The sequence below is a fragment of the Orycteropus afer genome, unplaced genomic scaffold (assembly GCF_000298275.1).
Source record: "Orycteropus afer afer isolate SDZICR_OR568_19922 unplaced genomic scaffold, OryAfe1.0 scaffold00067, whole genome shotgun sequence".
Classification (NCBI taxonomy): Eukaryota; Metazoa; Chordata; class Mammalia; order Tubulidentata; family Orycteropodidae; genus Orycteropus; species Orycteropus afer.
This window is the reverse complement of record NW_006921654.1, coordinates 3,465,127-3,486,637: the sequence shown is the minus strand read 5'-3', so window position 1 is coordinate 3,486,637 and position 21,511 is coordinate 3,465,127. Positions and strand designations below refer to the sequence as shown.

The 21,511-nt window shown below is 37.3% G+C and overlaps 1 protein-coding gene across 1 annotated transcript in view; it reads right to left on the bottom strand.

Moving 5' to 3' along the window:
* Positions 1–233: 233 nt before the first annotated feature.
* Positions 234–21,511, bottom strand: part of CBFB (core-binding factor subunit beta) — a 60,147-nt gene continuing 38,869 nt past the window's right edge. The window contains exons 4-6 of the mRNA XM_007940233.2: positions 19,922–20,038; positions 14,041–14,136; positions 234–302 (exon numbers count right to left, since the gene is read on the bottom strand). Of these exons, the coding sequence (XP_007938424.1) occupies positions 234–302; positions 14,041–14,136; positions 19,922–20,038 (282 nt within the window). The remainder of the gene's footprint in view (positions 303–14,040; positions 14,137–19,921; positions 20,039–21,511) is intronic.

Below are 21,511 nucleotides of genomic sequence, written 5' to 3'. Positions count from 1 at the left end.
GCATAGAAAAAAATTTCAAATTTTTACTGGCTACATGCTCAAACATTAGAAATGCAGGTATTGTTATCATAGTGCAAACCATGGCAGTCTGTGATGTCTATTACTGCCCAAGGTTGAGAAACAGATTGTAGGACCTCCAGTTATCACAGTTTCTGGTCTTGTAATCAATTATCTGTACCAGCTAGAAGCAATGTGTATATGAAGAGGAGCAGCACACCTGCTGTGCTAAGTAATTAACCAAGTTTGAGGTCATCACCACCACCTAAATTAGAACCGGGACTAGGGTCTTGCTGTCTTCTTGCCTGCAATGACAAAATAGTAATTTGGGATCAAAATGTGTCTTGAAAATCAAAACACTATACATATAAAACATAACACATAGCAAAAAAACAAAAGAAAAGCTCACAAATTTTAATAAATCTCTGCATGTAAGAAGTAAAGAAACAATTAAAATCATGTGTCAAATATTTTGCCTGTCTCCTTAAAAACCAAAAATAACTCATTTTCATATTCAAAAGAACATTATTATAAATTTGAACCATGTATAAAAAGAACAACAAATATAAGTTTACAGAAGTTTTAACTCTAACATAGTACCAGGCACAATTCTAACATGTGCTAGGCACAGTTTTAAGCACTTTCTATGGATGAACTAATTTAATTCCTCCCAACAATCCATAATACAGGTATTGTTATTTATCCTATTTTATAAAGAAACTAAATCACAGAGAACTATTTGATCTACTAATTAAACAACTGAAAACTATGGTAGTGAATTCCATCTCTGCCAACTGACTTTTAACCAAAAATCTCTACCTCAAGAAATAAAGTCCAAAATTGCTATAAAAAAAATACTGTCTCAAAAGTCAAGATAAAAATACAAAAGGAGAGTCCTTGGTGCATAAATAGGATACCCATAAGCATCTCTGTAATGATACTTAACAACTAAGAGGCTTGGCAATTATAAACATTGAGGACTTCTAGATTCACTTTAGAATGAACATTCTCATTTAAAATGTTTATGGCAATTTAGTTAACGGATAGCACCTACCAACTAACATAGTGTGTATGATTGAAAAAACAATCCACTGTTGTAGAGTCTAACTCTCACTCATAGCAACCCTATAGGACAGACTCTGTCCCATAGGGTTTCCAAGGCTGAAAATCTTTATGGAAGCTGGCTGTTACAGCTTTCTCCTGTGGAGTGGCTAGTGAGTTTGAACACCCACTTTTTGGTTAGCAACCAAGTGCTTGTAGTTTTTATACAACACAGTACCCCTTTCCTCCTTATGTAACATTTACTTCTAGTTTCTCTCAAATTCTAATGCTGTGTTTCTTCCATAAGCTTTCTTCAGTGCATCCAAATGTTGGAGAAGCAAACATTTGTATCCACAACCTGGTTCCTCTGGCAACAGCTTTCCTACGTGAGATACCTGCAACTCCATCTTTCCAGTTGTTTAGGCCAAAACCTTGAAGTCACTCTTAACAAACTGCTTTTTCTCTCACACCCAACAGCAAATTCCGATAGCTCTACCTTTAGAATATATCCTGAATCCGATCATTTTTGACTACTTCCACCACTCACCCTTAGACTAACCCATAATCATCTTTCATCTGGATTTTCTTGTTTTCTAGCCACCTCTATTCCATGCCAGCAGCTGGGGACTAATGGCAATTACCTGTGCCATATCTTTAGCCAAACAGAACAGTAATATCACCAATTGGAACTGATTCTCCATTGTCTATGTCAGGTTTTGGAAACCAGCTTAACCAAAGATCACATTCTGTTTTCAGTGCTTAAGATCTAAAATAGTTATGTGGGAAAGAACTCTCTGACTTTCAAAAACTATCTCAACAAGTCAAACTTGTATTACTTTAAAAAAGAAAAGAAAACAAAAAGAAAAACAAACCAAACCCACTGCAGTTGACTCGATTCCAACTCCCAGAGACCCTACAGAACACAGCAGAACTGCTCATACTGTTTCCTAGGCTATAATCTTTACTGAAGCCGACTGCCACATTTCTCTCCCATGGAGTGGCTGGTGGTTCAAACCACCAACCTTTTGGTTAGCAGTTGAGCACTTAACCACTGCACCACCAAGTTATAAGATCAAGTTTAGTCAGAAGTTCTAGCTAGGTCATTATTTGTCAAGAGGGTTATGTTGTTTAAATAAAAATGATAGTTACCTTATTCACTTTCAAATAAATCAATTAAAATCCAACACAACTTCTTAGTCTTTCTTATAAATTTTGATAATGTTTCTTTAGCAGATTGTAACTATTTTGTATGATCAGACTGCACAATGACTAACTACATTTCAGCACATTCCTTCAATTAACTAGCTAAAGTTCTGCTGCATGATCACAGACTGAAAGAGCTACAGAACTCATCTGCCTTAGAAAAACAACTGATGTTCCACACAGAATCAGTGCTAAATGTAGTACAGGGCAGATCAATTCTGTAATATCAGAGATGGTGATATGAGCATCTGGTTTCAGGCAGTGAAGGTTAGAAAGGGGCTGAGCAATGAAGAAAAATCAATCCCGATTATATATTTATAGATCACTACTAACCTACTTGGTGGTTCAAACCCACCAGCCACTCCCTGGAAGGAAGGTTGGGCAATCCTACATTCGTAGTGATATTGCCTCGGAAACCCAAGGAGGGGTCGCTATGAGTCGGGGCCGACTCGACGGCCTATAACAACAACAACAACAACTAACCTACTACAAACACTTTCTGAAAAGAATGTTTCAGCTTTTTAGGATAAGAATGATTTTCAAATTATTTTAATAATGGGATGATTCCAAATGAGTGACCCCAAAATAGTCACCATTAGCACCAGTTTTCCCTATCAGTCAGTCATGGGTGTTCAGATGTAGTCGTGGGTTTATTTAAAATATTGTATTTGGCAAAAATATGGAGATTAGGAGTAAAGAAAAGTCATCTGGCTATTTGCGTTTTAAGTTTCTGTTTATTAAAAGGGATGGAGAAAGATGGACGGGGAAGAAAGACACTGTGAAGGGGCATCAATAGCAGGGAAAGTAAGAGAGATGGGGAAGTATGCTAGAGCATAATTGAGAAGAGAGTGGGAGCTGGGAGACTGGGAGGAAATGGAATGCTAGAAGGTATATGGGCTGTCATGAAAGAGACAATACACAATCAGCTTAAAGGTCAGTGAAATAGCTTCCACAGGACTAGAACTCAAAAACTGGATGAGCTGCCTTGAGAAGGAGTACTTCCTGACTACCGAGGCAGTTTTCTAACAGAGGCTGGACATTTTAGAGGGAATTCCTCTATGAATAATAAGCTGAGCTAGGTGATGGCAGAGAAATTCCCGAGACTCGATGACTCTAAATTAATACAGTCTGTAATTTCCAGTTCTTTTCTTCCCAGTCAACCCAAGTAGACCCTGAAATCTAACCTTTTACTAACAGTTATTTCAGGACAGGGTTTTAATATAAAGCATAAGTTCAGGAGTCCAACTTCAGAACACAATCTACTGTTAATATTTATAAAGAACGAATCTACACCTTTTACTATAGATCTCTTACTACCAGCTGTTTGTTTTCTTTCTTTCAGTTCCATCACCCAGAGTCATGACAGATCTGGTTCTAGGATGCAGTCATGACTCCAAAAGAAGAGGGAAAGAACCATCCTCAGCAGTTATAGTTTTCCCTATTGGTCAGGGCTCTGCAGAAGCCAAAAACAAGGTGTCCAAATGAATAAAAGTTCTTGGTTGATTTCTATCCTATATTAAGACCATCAAAGCAACTAAAAACTTCTATGGAAAAATGCCCTAATAATTAAAAACAGCAACAATTTATTGAGAGTATACCACATACATTGTGCTAATCACTTGGATACTCGGCTAACAGAACACAGAATTAGAGAATTTTACAGCAGTAAAGCACTAAAGATTGATACCCTAGGCACTAGTGAGCTGAAATGGATCGGTTTTGGCCATTTTGAATCAGATAACCAACCATATGATCTACTACGCCAGGAATGACAAACTGAAGAGGAATGGCGTGGCATTCATCGTCACAAAGAATGTTTTAAGATCTACCCTGAAGTACAATGCTGTCAGTATTAGAGTAATATCCACACACCTACAAGGAAAGCCAGTTACTACTACTATTATTCAAATTTACGCACCAACCACCAAAGCCAAAGATGAAGAAAATGAAGATTTTTACCAACTTCTGAAGTCTAAAATTGACCAAACATGCAATCAGGATGTGTTAATTATCACTGGTGACTGGAATGCGAAAGTTGGAAACAAAGAAGAATCACCAGAAGCTGGAAAACTTGGCCTTGGAGACAGAAATAATGCTGGAGATTGCATGATAGAATTTTGCAAGACCAACAACTCATTCATTGCAAATACCTTTTTTCAACAACACAAATGGCAGCTATACATGTGAACTTCACCAGATGGAGTACATAGGAATCAGACTGACTACCATCTGTGGCAAGAGGTGATGGAGGAGCTCAGTATCTTCAGCCAAAACAAGGCCAGGAGCTGACTGTGGAACAGACCATCAACTGTTCATTTGCAAGTTCAAGTTGAAGACAATAAAAACAAGTCCAGGAGCCAAAATATGACCTTGATTATATTCCTCCTGAATTTAGAGACCTTTTAAAGAATATATTTGATGCACTGAACACCAATGACCGAAAACCAGAGGAACTGTAGGATGACATCAAGAACATCATCCATGAAAAAAGCAAAAGGTCATTAAAAAGACAGGAAAGGAAGAGAAGACCAAAATGGATGTCAGAAGAGACTCTGAAACTAGCTCTTGAACAGAGAGTAGCTAAAGCAAACAGAAGAAATGACAAGATAAAAGAGCTAAACAGAAGATTTCAAAGAGCAGCTCGAGAAGACGAAGTCAATTATTATAATGAAATGTGCAAAGACATGGAGTTGGAAAGACAAAAGGGAAGAACACAGTCAGCATTTCTCAAGCTGAAAAGAACTGAAGAGGAAATTTAAGCCTTGAGTTGCAATACTGTAAGATTCTATGGACAATATATTGAATGATGCAGGAAACATCAATAGAAGATGGAAGGAATACACAGAGTCACTGTACCAAAAAGAACTGGGTGATGTTCATCCATTTTAGGAGGTGGTATATGTTCAAGAACCAATGGTACTGAAGGAAGAAGTCAAAGTTGCACTGAGGGAAGTGGTGAAAAACAAGGCTCCAGGAACTGACGGGATACTCATTGAGATGTTTCAACAAACAGGTGCCACACTAGAGGCACTCACTCAGGTATGCCAAGAGATTTGGAAGACAACCACCTGGCCAAGTGACTGGAAAAGATTCATATCTGTACCCATTCCAAAGAAAGTTTCCACAGACTGTGGAAATTATCAAACAATATCATTAATATCCAAGTAAAATCTTACTGAAAATAATTCAAAAATGGTTATAGCAGTATATTGACAGAGAACTTCCAGAAATGTGAGCTGGATTCAGAAGAGGACATGGAATGAGGGATATCACTGCTGATGTCAGATGGATGTTGGCTCACAGCAAAGAATACAAGAAAGATGTTTACTTGTGTTTTATTGACTATGCAAAAGCATTTGATTGTGTGGATCGTAACAAATTATGGATAACATTAAGAATGGGAATTCCAGAACACTTAATAATTGTGCTCATGAGGAACCTGTACATAGACCAGGAGGCTGTCGTTTGAACAGAATAAGGGGACACTGCATGGTTTAAAATCAAGAAGGGAGTGTGTAAGGGTTGTATCCTTTTCAATCTGTATGCTGAACAAATAATGCGAGAAGCTGGACTATATGAGGAAGAATGTGGCATCAGGATTGGAGGAAGACTCAGTAACAACCTATATTAAGCAGATGACACAACTCTGCTCCCTGAAAGTGAGGATGACTTGAAACACTTCCTGAGGAAGACTGAAGACTACAGTCTGCAGTATGGATTAACCTCACTATAAAGAAATCAGAAACCCAAGGAGGGGTCGCTGAGTTGGTTTGACTCGACAGCACATAACAACAACAACAACATAAAGAAAACAAAAATCCTCACAACGGGACAAATATGCAGCATCACGATAAATGGAGAAAAGATTGAAGCTGTCAAAGACTTCATATTACTTGATCTACAATCAACACAAATGGAAGCAGCAGTCAAGATATAAGACGTCATACAGCATTGGGCAAATCTGCTGCAAAGGACCTCTTTCAAGTACTGAAGAGCAAAGATGTTTCCTTGTAGAGTATGGTGTGCTTGACACAAGCCACGGTATTTTTAATTGCCTCATATGCATGAGAGAGATGGACAAGGAAAAAGGAAGACCCAAGAAGAGTTGATGCTTTTGAGTTGTGGTGCTGGTGAAGAATACTGAAAGTACTGTGGACTGCTAATAGAACTAACAAATCTATCCTGGAAGAAGTGCAGCTGGAATGCTCCTTGGAAGCGAGAATGGCCAGACTTTGTCTCACCTACTTTGATCATGCTGTAGGAAGGGACCATTCCCTGGAGAAGGATATCATGCTTGGTAAAGTGGAGGGACAATGAAAAAGGGGAAGGCCTTCAACGAGATGGACTGATGCAGTGGCTGCAACGATAGGCTCAGGTATAACAGAGATCGTGGGGCTGGTACAGGACCAGGCAGGTTTCGTTCTGCTGTACATGAGGTCACTATGAGTCGGAGATGACCAGACGCACCTAACAACAACCACAAAGCACTTTACAGATCTGGTTCAACAGCCACTTTACAAGTGATAATAAGCCTGAGACCAAGAGAGGTTAAGTGATACCCTCAAGGTCGTCACACACTTGGCAGAGTCAGAATGTCAACTGAGATCTCTGAAAAAGATGAACTGTCAGCTCAAAATGAGCATTAATGTCAGCTTCCTGATTCACTGCTCTATCTCCCAATTACTAGGCTGCAGGAGACAGAAGCAGAAATGTTAAGTCCTAATATTAGAGAAAGGAATGGTCATCAAAAATCACTTTAAAAAAAATCACTTTTCCAAAACTCATTAAAAGGTAAAAACAAGGTCCACAGACAATTATAATTACCTGCCACTCCAAAAGACATATCAAAAATATATAGCTTTTACAGTATACAACTTTAAATACAGTGTGTGATGGTTAATTTTGTGTCTACGTGGCTAGGCCGTGGTTCTTTGGTCAAACACAGGTCCTACATGTTGCTATTAAGATATTCATATGTGATTGATATTTACAATTAGTTGATTTTAAATAAAACAGATTACCCTCCATAGTGAGGGTAGGCCCATCAAGTCAGTTGAAGGGCTTAAGAGTAAAGATGAAGTTTCTTTTCTTTTTAAATTTTGATTTGGGTGAAAATTTACAGAAAGATGATGTTTCTTGAGGGAAAATAATTCTGCCTAAACACTGCAACATACAGTATCCTGCTGGAGTTTGCAGCCTGCCATTTTGGCCTAAAGATTTTTGAATTTGCCAGTCCCCACAATGTCATGAGCCAATTCCTTAAAACCAATGTCTCTCTTTCTCTCTCTTCACACTTACACACCCACGATGTCATGAGCCAATTCCTTAAAACCAACGTCTCTCTCTCTCCACTTATACACACATATGCAGAGACACAGACACAGAGGACCACAGACACAAAAATGATTAATCTCTCTGGAGAACTCTAGTTCATCAAGTAACATCTCAAAACAAAGAGATAGTGGAAGTAATCTACATTTCTGGGCTTGGACCTGGATGGCTCTACACTTTTAGCTATTTCAGCTTAAGCAAGATTCTTATCCTCTTCTCAGCCTTAGTTCCTCAAAATGGAAGTGGAAGATTAGATAGTCCTCATAAAAGCATTTCAGACTTAGTATGAAACAAATATTTATAGTGCATACAATCTGGCATATAGTAAGCACTTATGTGGCTGCTGTTATAACAAAGTTCTCAAAACTTCCCAATTTATCTACATGTGTTTTTCAAATATTAAAATTATCTGCATCCTGAAGACAGTGATTTTACAAACTAAAGTGAAAATAACTTGTCATAAAATCTACAAATCCTATGATGCAGAACAAAGACTCTTACTCTTACTACGCCAGAGACAGACTTGGTATCCCTTCCTCCCTTAGTAATGCTCTTCACAGCAGATGGAGTTCCTATTCCCAGTTCACTCTCATCTACTGCTCTTACACAAAACAGGCTCCAGAATGGCCCTGTACAGGTCATATTCTTATTCGATTTGTCCTTACCCAAAAATGAGTATTAGTATAGTTAAGTGATTTGAAAACTAAAGTCTGTTGGGAATTTAAAATAAAACAGAAGCTGAAATTTTTCTCAGACCACACAGAACTGAAAGTTAACAACACAGAAAACCAAAATGCAAAAACCACATAAAGTCTTTTGCCTGGTTTTATTTCCAAATAGTTTTCACATAAAATGCTCCTATGACTTGCTGAATTGTATTAAAATTACTTGCAGCAGAAAAAGCAATTATTATTTACCTGTTCTCTGACATTAAAGATCACCATTTATTTACGAACACTTTATAATCTAACCAACTAGAAGCATTTTCTAGATAATGACAGAGAAAATCTCCTTCATACCCTGTCACCTTGCAGCTGAATTAAGAGCCAACAGTGGTGTATTACAGTTTTGGGTCGAGAGGTCCATCAAGTTGAAGGTATCAAACAGATGAGAGAGTGATCTTTCCAATTTTATGATCAGAGCACTGACTCTATCCCTAATTAACCTCACTCTTCTTCATAAAAGCCAGTATCTGAATTATAGTTACAGAATGTGTAAATGAAGAACTGCCACAAGAAACAAGTATCCAAGCAGCAGAAGGACTGTTAGGTAGCAAAGGCACTAGGCTAGTTCCATGTGGCAACAGCTGTCAAAGGGCAGTGGAGTGTTTTCAGGTGAGGCTCCAAGAGGACAAGCAACTTCCTCAAGGTCACATGACAAGTAGTGGTGTTAGGATTCAAAACCAAGGCAATCTGATTATAAACGCGTGTTCATTCCACTACATCAAAGGTTCCCAAGTTATGTTCTATCTACAGGATTCCCTGAAAACACTCCAGGGACCCTAGAATAGGTAGGGCATTGATGCTCTACTTCTGTTTCACCCAGAGAGGCATTCTTTTTTATCTATTTTATATGTTAGGATTCTGTGCGAAATTTCAAATAAAGAAAGGGTTTCACATTTAAAAGAGCCCATATGCCAGTGAGTACAGACAGCAGGTTCAGGAGTCTTCGGTTTTCTTTGCTCTGTGTTAACACTAAATGCAAATTTTATTTCTTCTCTAAAAGATAATGGATGCACATGATACAAGCGTACCAAATATACAGAGTGATGAGTTAGTCAATCTTGCATTCTGGCCTTAGCGTACCTGGCTCCCTGCCACAGCTTCTAGTTTCTTAGATACCTTACTGGCGACAGACAATGTACATTCAAGCAAGTATTTGTGTACTCCTTTTTAAAAATACCCATAGGGAAAGATATATAATGTTCTATGCTCTATACCTTTATTTATATATATATGTATATGTATGTGTGTGTGTGTGTGTATTATTGTATGTTGTTGTTGTTATTTCCCGTCGAGTTGGCCCCGACTCATAGCAACCCCTCCTTGGGTTTCCGAGGCAGTATCACTACGGAAGTAGGATGCCCAACCTTCCTTCCGAGGAGTGGCTGGTGGGTTTGAACCACCAGCCTTCTGGTTAGCAGTCAAGTGCCTTTAGGCACTATGCTACCAGAGCTCCTGTGTATTATTGTATAGGAACGATTTTAAATTATTTTGGTCAAGATTGCTAATATAAACAATGCTCCTTCATTTTCACTGAAGAAATTTCATGTACCAAATTAGTGATAATTTGTCAATCCCTCTGAAAGGTAAAAAAAATATCATGAAATCACTTTCCATGAAATCAGCAGAAGATACTAAATACTACAGTGAATAATGGATTGCACACTATCTCAATTTTACCAATGGTGAAATGGAAACATGCCCAAGGAGTTTTGTAACTGATTTCAGGTTAAAGACACTGGCAAAATCAAAACTCCTAGAGCCATCAACCACCTGGAATTTTGTGTCCCTTTGTCAGTAAACTTATGCACACATTAAATGCTCATGAGCACCACTACAAGTTTATTAGCACAGCAGGGCTACAGGCCTAGGAGGTTATTCAGACAGAGGTGAGACATCCCTATGCCTTTGTGTTGCCAGGGCCTCAAGTTTCCAAGGACCATACACTGGTCTTGCCACCCGCAGTTACCACTGTTCCCTGGCCTTCAGTCCTAGTCAGACATCAGGACCACCCACTGGAACCATTATTATTCTTTTCTGCCTCAATGTTTTGTTTTTTTTCCATGAGAGACAGTTTCTAACTTCTTGTGGCAGATTTTATTTTTCAACTTAAGCATCTTTATGGGTGGTATGGAAATTAATTTCCCAGAGCTAGACTACATTTCTGGGAACCTCTTAAAACACAGGAAAAACTATCTTTTAAGTCCTTATTCTTCCTTCTCTTAACCAATTATTTGAAAGAGACCAAGTCAATTGATTTTTCTGAGAGTCTTAGTTTCTTCAACTATAAAAATAAGAATTTCAGATTAGCTGACATAAGGCCTCCTAGATGTTTGAATTACAGGGAAAAAGCAACATTTTTCTTATATACTCTCCTTTTAGGAAAAAGGAGTAAAGTAAATTTTAATAAAGTAAGTTGACATTAGGAATTTCTTACGTGGATTAAAAAGAAAAAAAAAAAAACTTAACAAAATATACAAACTGAAAGGACCAAGACACACCCCTTCCCAAACTCCCCTAATGTGACTGCCAGGGCAAGCTCTGGGGTCAGAGTCCAGCCCCACTCTAGCTAAGCACTCTCTGCAAGTACTGATGTTTTAAACGATTACCTTAAAGGACAACAGGATCTTAAATCACTGATGAAAATTTAACCATTTCTCTATGCTGTAAATCACAATATAGAGAAAGTGTCCTGATACATTTTAGAGAACTAAAAGGATGTTCCTGTCAGCAGGTAATTCACTTAGCTGGAACAACACGGCAGGAGAGCTTTCAGTGCTACAGAAGCACTTGAGAGCTATCATTTACTGCAGGCATACACAGACCAAACACCATACCAAATGCTTCACATGCATTTTCCCAATTAATTCTCACAATTTTTATGAGGAAACTGAAGCTTAAGAAAGACTGGCAAGTGATAGAGAATGAAGCGCAATCATAAAACTGACTAGAAACAGTCAATCTGAGCAACAAATACTTGACACCTCTATCAACATCCATACTTGTTTACACACAACATACAAACTCACACCAAAATGTTTCTTCAACCAAGATTATTCATAAGAGAATCAAACTAACAATTTTGAAAAGACAATTCTTAGGCTCAATTACTCTAAAATTTGAGTAAAATGTTTAAGTAAAAATATATTTTTACTTAAATATATTAAGTATTATTTATAATATTTAAGTATTATTTATATTGTTTTTTATATGAGTAAAAATATTTAAAGCAAAAATATATAAAAACTTTCTAAATAATTGTTCCATTAGCTGTCAAACAGTGATTCTTCACATATAATGTAGCCCAAGAGCACTTGTATAAAGCTATCCTTATGCTCATTTAAAGGCATGTGAACGTGCTCCAGAAAGACTGGCCCGCCTGTAGTTCTCTAACAGACAAGCTGATTCCTTCTCGCTGCACACACTGTTCCTTCTGATTGGAATGCTTTCCCCAATGTACTCACAGCTGGCAAACTCACAATTCTCCTTCAAATTCCTGCAAGTGCATTCTCTGTGAACCCCAAATCAGAGGCAGACTCAAGTGCTCCTTGCACTGTACTACTGTCCTTTTACACCTCAATTATGTATTCTCTGTGCTACAGTAAACGGCAACGATCTGTTTATATATCTATCTTCCATTACGACTGAAAGTTGCTAAAGGACAGAAACCATGCTTTTTCATTTATATATGTTCCAACCCTTAAATACAGGATTTGGAGCCCTGGTGGCACAGTGGTTAAAGCATTCAGCTGTGAAACAAAAAGGTTGGTAGTTCAAACCCACCAGCAGCTCTGCAGGAGAAAGAAAGATGTGGCAGTCTGCTTCCATAAAGATTTACAGCTTTGCAAACTTTACTACACCAATTCTACTCTGTCCTTATAAGCCAATTCTACTATGTCCTATAAGGTTGCCATGAGTCAAAATTGACTCGATGGCAGTTAATACATAATCTAACACAAGTGGTCAGGGTTCATTACCTCATGCAGAACAACAAATCATAAACATTTTAAATCTTTTCTGAGACAATTAACATATACTGTCTAGGAGCACTGGTGGCATATTGCGTAAGGCATCTGACTGCTAACCAGAAGACCAGCGGTTCAAACCCACCAGCCACTCCTCAGAAGGGGAAGCCTGGGCAATCTCCTGCCATTAGTGATACTACCTCGGAAACCTAAGGAGGGGTCGCTATGAGTTGGATCTGACTCGATGGCAGCGAGTTTAGGATTTTGATAAATGGGTAGAAAAGTATATTCTAGGTCAGGGCACCAACAGCATATGAGCACAAAGGTTCAAAGTGTAAGATAACCTAAGAACGCGTATTATACATTTAAAAGCTCCTCACTATTACAGATACAGGCATTCTGAAAGAAAATGGGGTGGGAAATCTGATCACAGAATTGTAAAAGCTTCCAAGAAAATAAATATGTGGCATATATCCCTCCAATCTTTTCTCCTAGCTAAAAGCTATTCTTGGTCACATCCTCAGCTGCTATGTCATATGTCAGCCCATAAGATAATTTAAAAATTAACTCATTGACAAAGGGACCTAGCAGTCATTAAAAGATATTTCATACACTAACCATTAAAAAGGCTTAATGTTTTCATTTATTCAAAAAATATATTGTAACATAGAGTAAGCTGATGACAACTTTATTATTATACACCTAGCCTACGGATGAGGAAATGCAGGCAGGTAAAATAAGTTAACTACGGTGACAAAGGAAGTGACAGAACCAGAGTCAGACAATATTATTTTAATACATTGTTCCCTTGATTGTTTTTGCTTCAGTTGCATACTTTTTACAGAAACTGTATTTCTAAACAGTTGTATATATACTCTAAGTATTCTTATAATTGAAGTCTGCTTAAAACAGGGCATACTTACATGCAGGAAAAAAGTAAACACCCATGTTAATTAAAAGTAATATCTGAAAACTGGGCAAGATTAAACTCTGGTGTCTAAAATTGGACTGGTGGGCAAGTAAAATGATCAAAAACACAAGGAAGTGATTACTAGAAAAACAGGGATAATGATCAGTTTTGAGGGGAGGGACAGGGTTGTGATTAGACATGCACAAGGAGGGGCTTCTGGGGACGAACGTCAATGTTTTATTTTTCAACCTGGATGGTATTTGTAAGTGTTAACCTTATAATAATAAGATACATACTTCTACTGTGTAGATTTCTATATCTCTATTTTACTTTACAATAAAAAAGATTTAAAAAAAAGACTGTTAATCCCATTCTTGCAGTTGTTAAAAAATATTAAATTTTCCTCTAATAAAAATAATACATAAATGACCAAAAAGTATACTTTTACAAAATCAAGACAAATATACATAGGATAAATGGATAGTAATATTCCTCCCAAAGAGTTTCAGTAATGTTCAAAAAATAGTCTATGTTAACAAAAGGCAATTTCTACAAATAACATGAAAAATAACTAAGAAAAAAAGAAGTAAGATATCAGAATCAATGAGGTTAAGAGAAAATAGAACCTGTTACAGTAGATTATTCTTATGAAGACAAATACATGAAGAATTCACATACAATTTTTAAATTAGAATGTTTCTTTATAACAATTACATTTAATTAAACACAGAGAGAGCACATCTTCTTAAAAACAAAAGACAAAATTACAGTTTAATTATTTAAAAACATTATGCACAAACAACACAAACACAGCCTGAGAGTTTTGGGGAAAGTACTAACCAGTTACTGCCAGCAGCTGTGAAACTCTCACCTCCATTTCCTCCCGATGAGACCTGTCTCGATCTTCAAACTCACGGGTCCTTCTCCGAGCCTCTTCAAAGGCTTGTTGTGCTAATGCATCCTCCTGCTGTCAGAAGAATACATGAAACAGATCTTATTTTGATTTACATTTAGGTATTCAAAATTTGGGAATGTTTTATTTTTTGAAAGGAACAAACAGCTGAGTTATTTCTCAAAATTTCAACGCTACAAAAAAGTTCATGTCAGAGCTACTTTTAAAAGAAACATCCAGTATTTTCAGAGTTTGTATTACACCTTAAAAATAGTAACTGTACCCAATTATATTCTAACATTTAAAATACTCTTCCCCTTTCTTTCCTCAATGATGATGTTGTGTGCTTAATTCTGACTCACAGTGACCCTATTAGATAAAGTAGAATTAGGATTTCCTAGGATGAAATCTTTACAAGAGCACATACCAGGTCTTTTCTCCATGGAATGACTCGTGGATTTGAACTGCTGACTTTCACTTAGCAGCTGAGTGCTTTACCACTGAGCCACCAGGGTTCCTTTCTTACACATTACATGGATAAAATATGATTATCCTATTGACTTGTTCTTTATTTGATAGTTTTTACAAACTAAGCTGTTTAATGTTTAACACAGATAACAGTATTGAAGCACAAGAGGGAAATAAAGTTACTTCACTCCATTCACCAAAATAAAGTCCCAACCAAGTCAATATTTAAACCACAGAAGGACAAACAAGAAAAATTGGAAAATACTTCTATAATTTGGAGATTAGAAAGGCCGTCTCTAATCATGACATTAAAGCCAGAAATATGAAAAAAGACGATGAACAGAATTGACTAACAAATACTAAAAGCTTCTAAACACTCTCTCTCTCCTTGCCCCCAGAGAGTCAATAAACCACCAAGTCCTCCTACCCATTTGACTTCCTAAAATAATTTTGGAATCTTCAATCTCCTCTTTATTCTTACACACATTTTCCTAGTTTATGCCCCTAAGATATCTCCTTACCTTGATTACTGCAAAGCCCTTTCATTCTGCCACTCCTAAATCTACCACAAAGCATTAGAATGCTCTTTCTAAAACACAATTGACCACACTTCTCCCAACTTAAAACAGTTCCCTCAATGTCTACAGCACAGGATTCTCAATCTTTGTAGTCACATGTTTCTGAATTCTGGGATTTTCAATGACACACTTGAAGAAAGTAAAAGATCACAACAATACCAAAAAAATCTCATCAGAACTCATCATCTGTAGTAACAACCAAAAAGGATGTATATGGTTACAAAGGGAGGTATGTACACTTATATATGTATAAGTAAGCATATATGAATATACAGGGGCACATGTATAGGTGTTGCTGTAGGGAAATATATATACATGTTTGTATGTGCTATATGTATATTCATATATAAACTAAAGCACAGAGGGGGCACAGTTAAGGATACTTCCTAGACATAATCAAATACCATGCATGACTGGGCTACTGGGTTTGAGGGTTTAGGACTATAATCTCAGGGGCAACTCAGTCATCTGCTGTAACAGCTCATGAAGATAATGTTCCACATCCTAGTTCATTAAGAAGCATCTGGGGTCTTAAAGGCTTGTGAACAGTCATCTGAGATCTAACTATTTGTCTCTATACATCTGGAACAAAAGAGAAAGGAAACCAAAGACTCAAAGAAAAGACTAGTCTACAGGACTGATATCTTACATGGCCTCATCTACTCTGAGACCAGAAGAACTAGATGCTGTCTGGCTACCACTGACTGTTCCAACCAGGCACACAAAAGACAGTACTAGATAGCATGGGGGAAAAAAAAAGAACAAAATTCAAATTCCTAAAAAAGACCAGACTTACTGGAACAGTAGAGACTTGAAGAACCCCTGAGACAACCACCATGGGATACCCTTTAAACTTGGAACTCAAACTACCAGAAGTCACCTATCAGCCAAAAGATAGAGTGTATCATAAAATACATAATACCGTATCACCTCTGAGGACTGTGCTCCAATAAACAATCATCTAAATGAGACCGAAAGGTACACATTTACCCTAGACCAAAGATGAGAAGGTAAAAGAGAACAAGGAAGCAGAACAACCAGAATGGAAATAATGAGAATGCAGACACACTGTGAAACGTGAAATGTCACTGAAAAATATATACAGAAATTATTACAAAAGAACCTAATTTGCTATGTAAATTTCCTCCAAAATCATGATAAAATACTTAAAAAATAAAAACAAAACAAAACTCACCTTCCTAGAGTCACTGCAGCAAGGGGTGGCTGTGTAATAGTTCTAGCCAGTGAGACAGAAGTGTAAATCACCTAATGGTGTTTCCAAGAAAGTCGTTAAGGAGATATTTAACCTTTCCTCCTTCCTGGCACTCATGCAATGCCTGGAGAGGCAAGGATTCCTGATAATATAACTGAGGTACTACACATCACGCTTGGGCTGTGTACTACCAGCTATTTTGTTCTATGTGATAAATCTTTGTCACAGTTAGTAGGGTTAATACTTGTAGGTTTCAATGATAAATGAAAGGTGTAACTAAATTCACACTCTTATGATGCACTTACTAGCCTTATGACAGAATATTTCACTTCTCTAAGCCACAGTGAACTCACATGTAAAATAGGCATAGTAGTAATACTTACCTTATAAGACTGTTGGATTAAATGAAGTGACATAAAAAGTGCTTAAGCACACTACCTGACAGCATTCAGTAAGTGCTAGCTAGTATTTTACAAGTATTTATAGATCTATAAAATACACACATTTGACTAAACATCATTACACATACATACTCTATTCTCAGAATGCACAATGTAAGCCAGAGGTATCTGCCAAAGGAGCTGTTCCCAAATCACAAAGGCTTTCTATTTAGTTAGGTATCAGCTAGGACACATTTGTCAATGACAGGATATCTCTTCTATTCTATACATTCATTCATTCCCCTTTTCCATTTATTTCATAAATATTTAGTGAATCTTAATTACGGACAAGGACATCATGCTTAGTAAAGTAGAGAGTCAAGGAAAAAGAGGAAGGCCCTCAACAAGATGGACTGACACAGTGGTTGCCAACAATGGGCTCAAACATGACGATTACGAGGATGGTGCAGGACTGGCCAGGGTTCCCCTCTGTTGTACATAAGGTCACTAGAACTATATGTATTTTATGGTTGATAACATTTATTTCACAACAAACCCTTTCTGCAACATTAAGTTTTAAAAATCAAAGTACACGTTTAATGCAAAATGAAGAATCAAATGTGTTTTCCAAGGAAGTTAATGATGAATATATAATCTGCACAAAATATAGACATTTACCATTTTCTGTGGGAACAAGAATCCTATCACTGATCACATGAAAACCCAAAGAAATAAACGTGCTGAAGAAGCATCAGCTTCTACTTCAAAGACAATATAATTTAACATACACAGCTGCAAATGGTACATTTAAGATATCACTCTGCAGAATCTAACTTTTCATTTAAATCAAATGACTTTTAAGTTAATTTGACACACATTCTTGTGTACATACAAAAAGCAAAGCTGTTTATATATTGGCTTCAGTCAGAAAAACCTCACAAACTAAGTGATGAGAGTTTTACATCAGTGTCATCAAGTACTTCAAACAGAAAATCTGTTAATTCTAATAATGGCATACAGAAATACAACTCATTTTTGTGTATTATTCAAAGACCTTGTTAAATTCATGTGTTAATTTTTGTTACTATTTGTAGATTCTTCTGGATTTTCTAAATACACCTGTCTTCTGTAAATAAAGGTAGTTTTACATCTTTCTCTTAAGTCGTGTCTTTGGTTTCTTTTTAGGAGCTATAATTCTGGCAACTAAATTCGGCAAAATAGAAGAATTATAAATAGAGACAACTTATTTGAGCTTGTCTTACAAAAATATCTGTCAAAGACAGGTACTCTGAACAAAGGCAAAAATACCTGTGAAAACATTCCAGCTAAAATATTTACACAATTTAATATTTAGAAACAAAGCTGTGAATATCCTCCATTTACTCCAAGTCAACAGGTACCTCAGCATGTATTAGGGAGCATTTTTTCAAATTCCTATTTAGGCTACAGAAGAGTCCACTGGAAATAACAACAGTTTCAAATTTATTAACTACAGCATGTACTCTGAACAAGACTGCAGGTACTTCTATGGGAAATTAAACTAAGATCATATTGAGAAATATAGCTATATATCTTTGAGAGAAATACCAGAAAAATACTAGATACAAATATGCATAAGAAACTATCAAAGTACATGAATAGGTATTCTCCTTGTTATATTTTTAATTTTAACACCTTTTCACTATCAAGAATGTTTCAGTTTATACAATGAATAATATAATCATTCTAATTATATACAAAATTATATTACATCTTTACTGAAGTAACATTAACCATGAGCTTATATAAATTTGCAAAATTGTTTCTGGTGCATTTAGAAGTGTTACTTCTGCCTCTATGATGACTAGCAGAAAGAAACAAAGTGGTGCTGGGACACAAAACGGGGGATGCCAGTCAGGCTCATTCCCTAAAGAAGGTGATCACTGTAGCACAAAAATCTCCATGAGAAAGTGTTGAAATTCACACTCTGTAAAATTAAACATTATTACATGAGATACACTTTAGGGTCCCTTGAGTGGAAACCTAAAATGCTTAAGTGCAAGAAGTAAGAAAACCAAGAGTCTTCATTTAGGAAATTTCTACATGCCAGGTACCAAAAAACCAGGTGCCACTGAGTCAATTCCAACTCATAGCGACCCTATATGACAGAGTGCAACTGCCCCACAGGGTTTCCAAGCCTGTAAATCTTTATGGAAGCAGACTGCCACAATTTTCTCCCATAGAACACCTGGTGAGTTCAAACCACCAATCTTTTGGTTAGCAGTACAATGCCTTAATCACTGCGTCACCAGAGCTCCTATGCTAGGTATAGCCTTTTAGGTCTGTGACCTTATTCAACTGCTCACAATTTTGTGGGGTGGCATTATCTTCACAGCTCTCTGGACCATGAGGGTTAACTGGGATCTTAGTACGGTCACTTTCATTGTCTCTTTCCCTGGATCTCTCTGTTAAATTTCTTGGTGGTGTGCCATTTGGTTGCTTCTTGTGACATTAGCTTTCCCTGCTTTTTTTGACACTGAAACCTCGACTGTTAGAAAATATCCCTAAGCATGGATTTTTCTAAGTTCTGTTCTAAAGTTAGCCCTTTCTGATAGGGCAGTAGCACTGCCAATCCTCATGGCTTGCCCCACCTGCTTGGCATAGAACTTGAAGGCCACAGAGCTGGGGGGAGAGATGTGAGCAGCTTGGGACTAAAATGTTCTATTGTTCTGGGACTCAATAGCTCTTCTTGAATAAATGTTTCAAGGTGCTGAATTTCTGCCCTTAGGTTCATTCCCAGAACTCCTAAATGGTTATTGTTTTACAATTTTGTCTAATTTATCACTGCTTTTAGAGGACAGGACATTTGCCAAGCTCTTTACTTACCCATTACAGAAGTCCCGTACCTACACTTTATGTGGAATTATGGTCTTTCTTCCCCCTCCCAATGTTTCAAAGATCAAGACAAACATGAAAGTGATTCACTTACTGAAATTTGAGGTTCCCCACTGAGCATATATAGAAGCCCATGAAATTCAGAACCACTATAGGAAACATACCACCACCACCACCAAATCAAAACCAGAATGTGGGCCTCAAAATCTTCAAGATTCCTCAGTATTTTTTAACACGATATTTTCTATACGTACTCTTAAAGACTGGGTAAAACAGGTCTCCACACAAGGGCAAGATCAGGAGCTAAATAAAGGGGCTGTGCTCAGTAAAGCCTAAAGTCATCCTACCTGGGCTCGCTCTTCATCAAACTCCAGGCAGCCCATACCATCCAGTCTCTGTAGATCAATCCAGCCTTTCCAGATAACACAAACTCCATTCAGAATCATGGGAGCCTTCAAATACACCTAAGACACAAATACCAAAGGATTAAGTAATAATTACTAAACTGTGGTTTTCTTTGGGGGGGAAATTATACACACACACACACACACACACACACATATATATAAAATTAAGAATTATAGAAAAGTATATAAACCATAGCCTCTGACCATAATTTTTTCCTGTTTCATTTTTATGCGAACAGATATCCAGTTTTGCCAGCACCATTTGTTAAAGAGACTCTCTCTTCCTCCCTGTAATGAGTTTCAGTTCTTTGTCTTGGATTAACTGTCCACAGGTGGATGGATTAATTCTGTTCCACTGGTCTGTATGTCTGTTGTTGTACCAGGCTATTATCTACCATGGCTGTGTAGTAGGTTTTGAGATCAGCTTCCTACTTTGTTCTTCTTTAGTAATGTTGTCTTTATCCAGGGTCTCTTTCCTGTCCATACAAAGCTGGTGGTTAGTTTTTTCATCTCTTTAAAGAATGATTATGGAATCTGGATTGGGACTGCACTATAGCTGTAGATTGTTTTGGATAGTACTGACATTTTCACAATGTTAAGTATTCCTATCCATGAGTGTGATAGATTCTTCTATTTATGTAGGTCTTTTTTAGTTTTTGTATAGTATATTGTATAGTTGCATATAGTCTCACGTATGCATGTGAGAACTGGACAATGAATAAGGGAGACCGAAGAAGAGTTGATGCTTTTGAGTTGTGGTGCTGGCGAAGAATGTTGAAGGTACCATGGACTGCTAAAAGACCTAACAGATCTGTCCTGGAGGAAGTGCAGCCAGAATGTTTCTTGGAAGCAAGAATGGCCAGACTTCGTCTCACCTATTTTGGTCATGTTGTAAGAAGGGACCATTCCCTGGAGAAGGATGTCATGCTTGGTAGGGTGGAGGGTGGACGAAAGAGGGGGAGGCCTTCAAGGAGATGGATTGACATGGTGGCTGCGATGATGGGCTCAAGTATAACAGGGATTGTGGGGCTGGTGCGGGATCGGGCAGTGTTTCGTTCTGCCGTGCATGGGGTCACTATGAGTCGGAAACGACTCGACGGCACTTAACAACAACAACAACAACAACATATTTTGTAGTTTTCTTGGTTTCTTTCGTTGTCGCTGGTTAGATTTATTCCTAAGCATTTTATCTTTTGAGTGGTTATTGTAAACGGTCTTGTTTTCCTGATTTTCTTCTCAGAACTTTTTTCATTAGTATAAAGGAATCAGACTGATTTTTTGTATAATGATCTTATACCTTGCCACTTTGCTAAAAAACTTTCAATTAGTTCCAGTAATTTTCTTGCTCAGTCTTTGGGATTTTCTATATATAGGATCATTATCATCTGCAAATAGAGTTTAACATCTTCTTTGCCAATATGGATGCCTTTTATTTCCCTTTCTCGCCTTACTGCTCTGGCTAGGACTTCCAGTACAATATTGAATAAAACAAAAATAAAAACAAACTCACTGCCGTCGAGTTGAATCTGA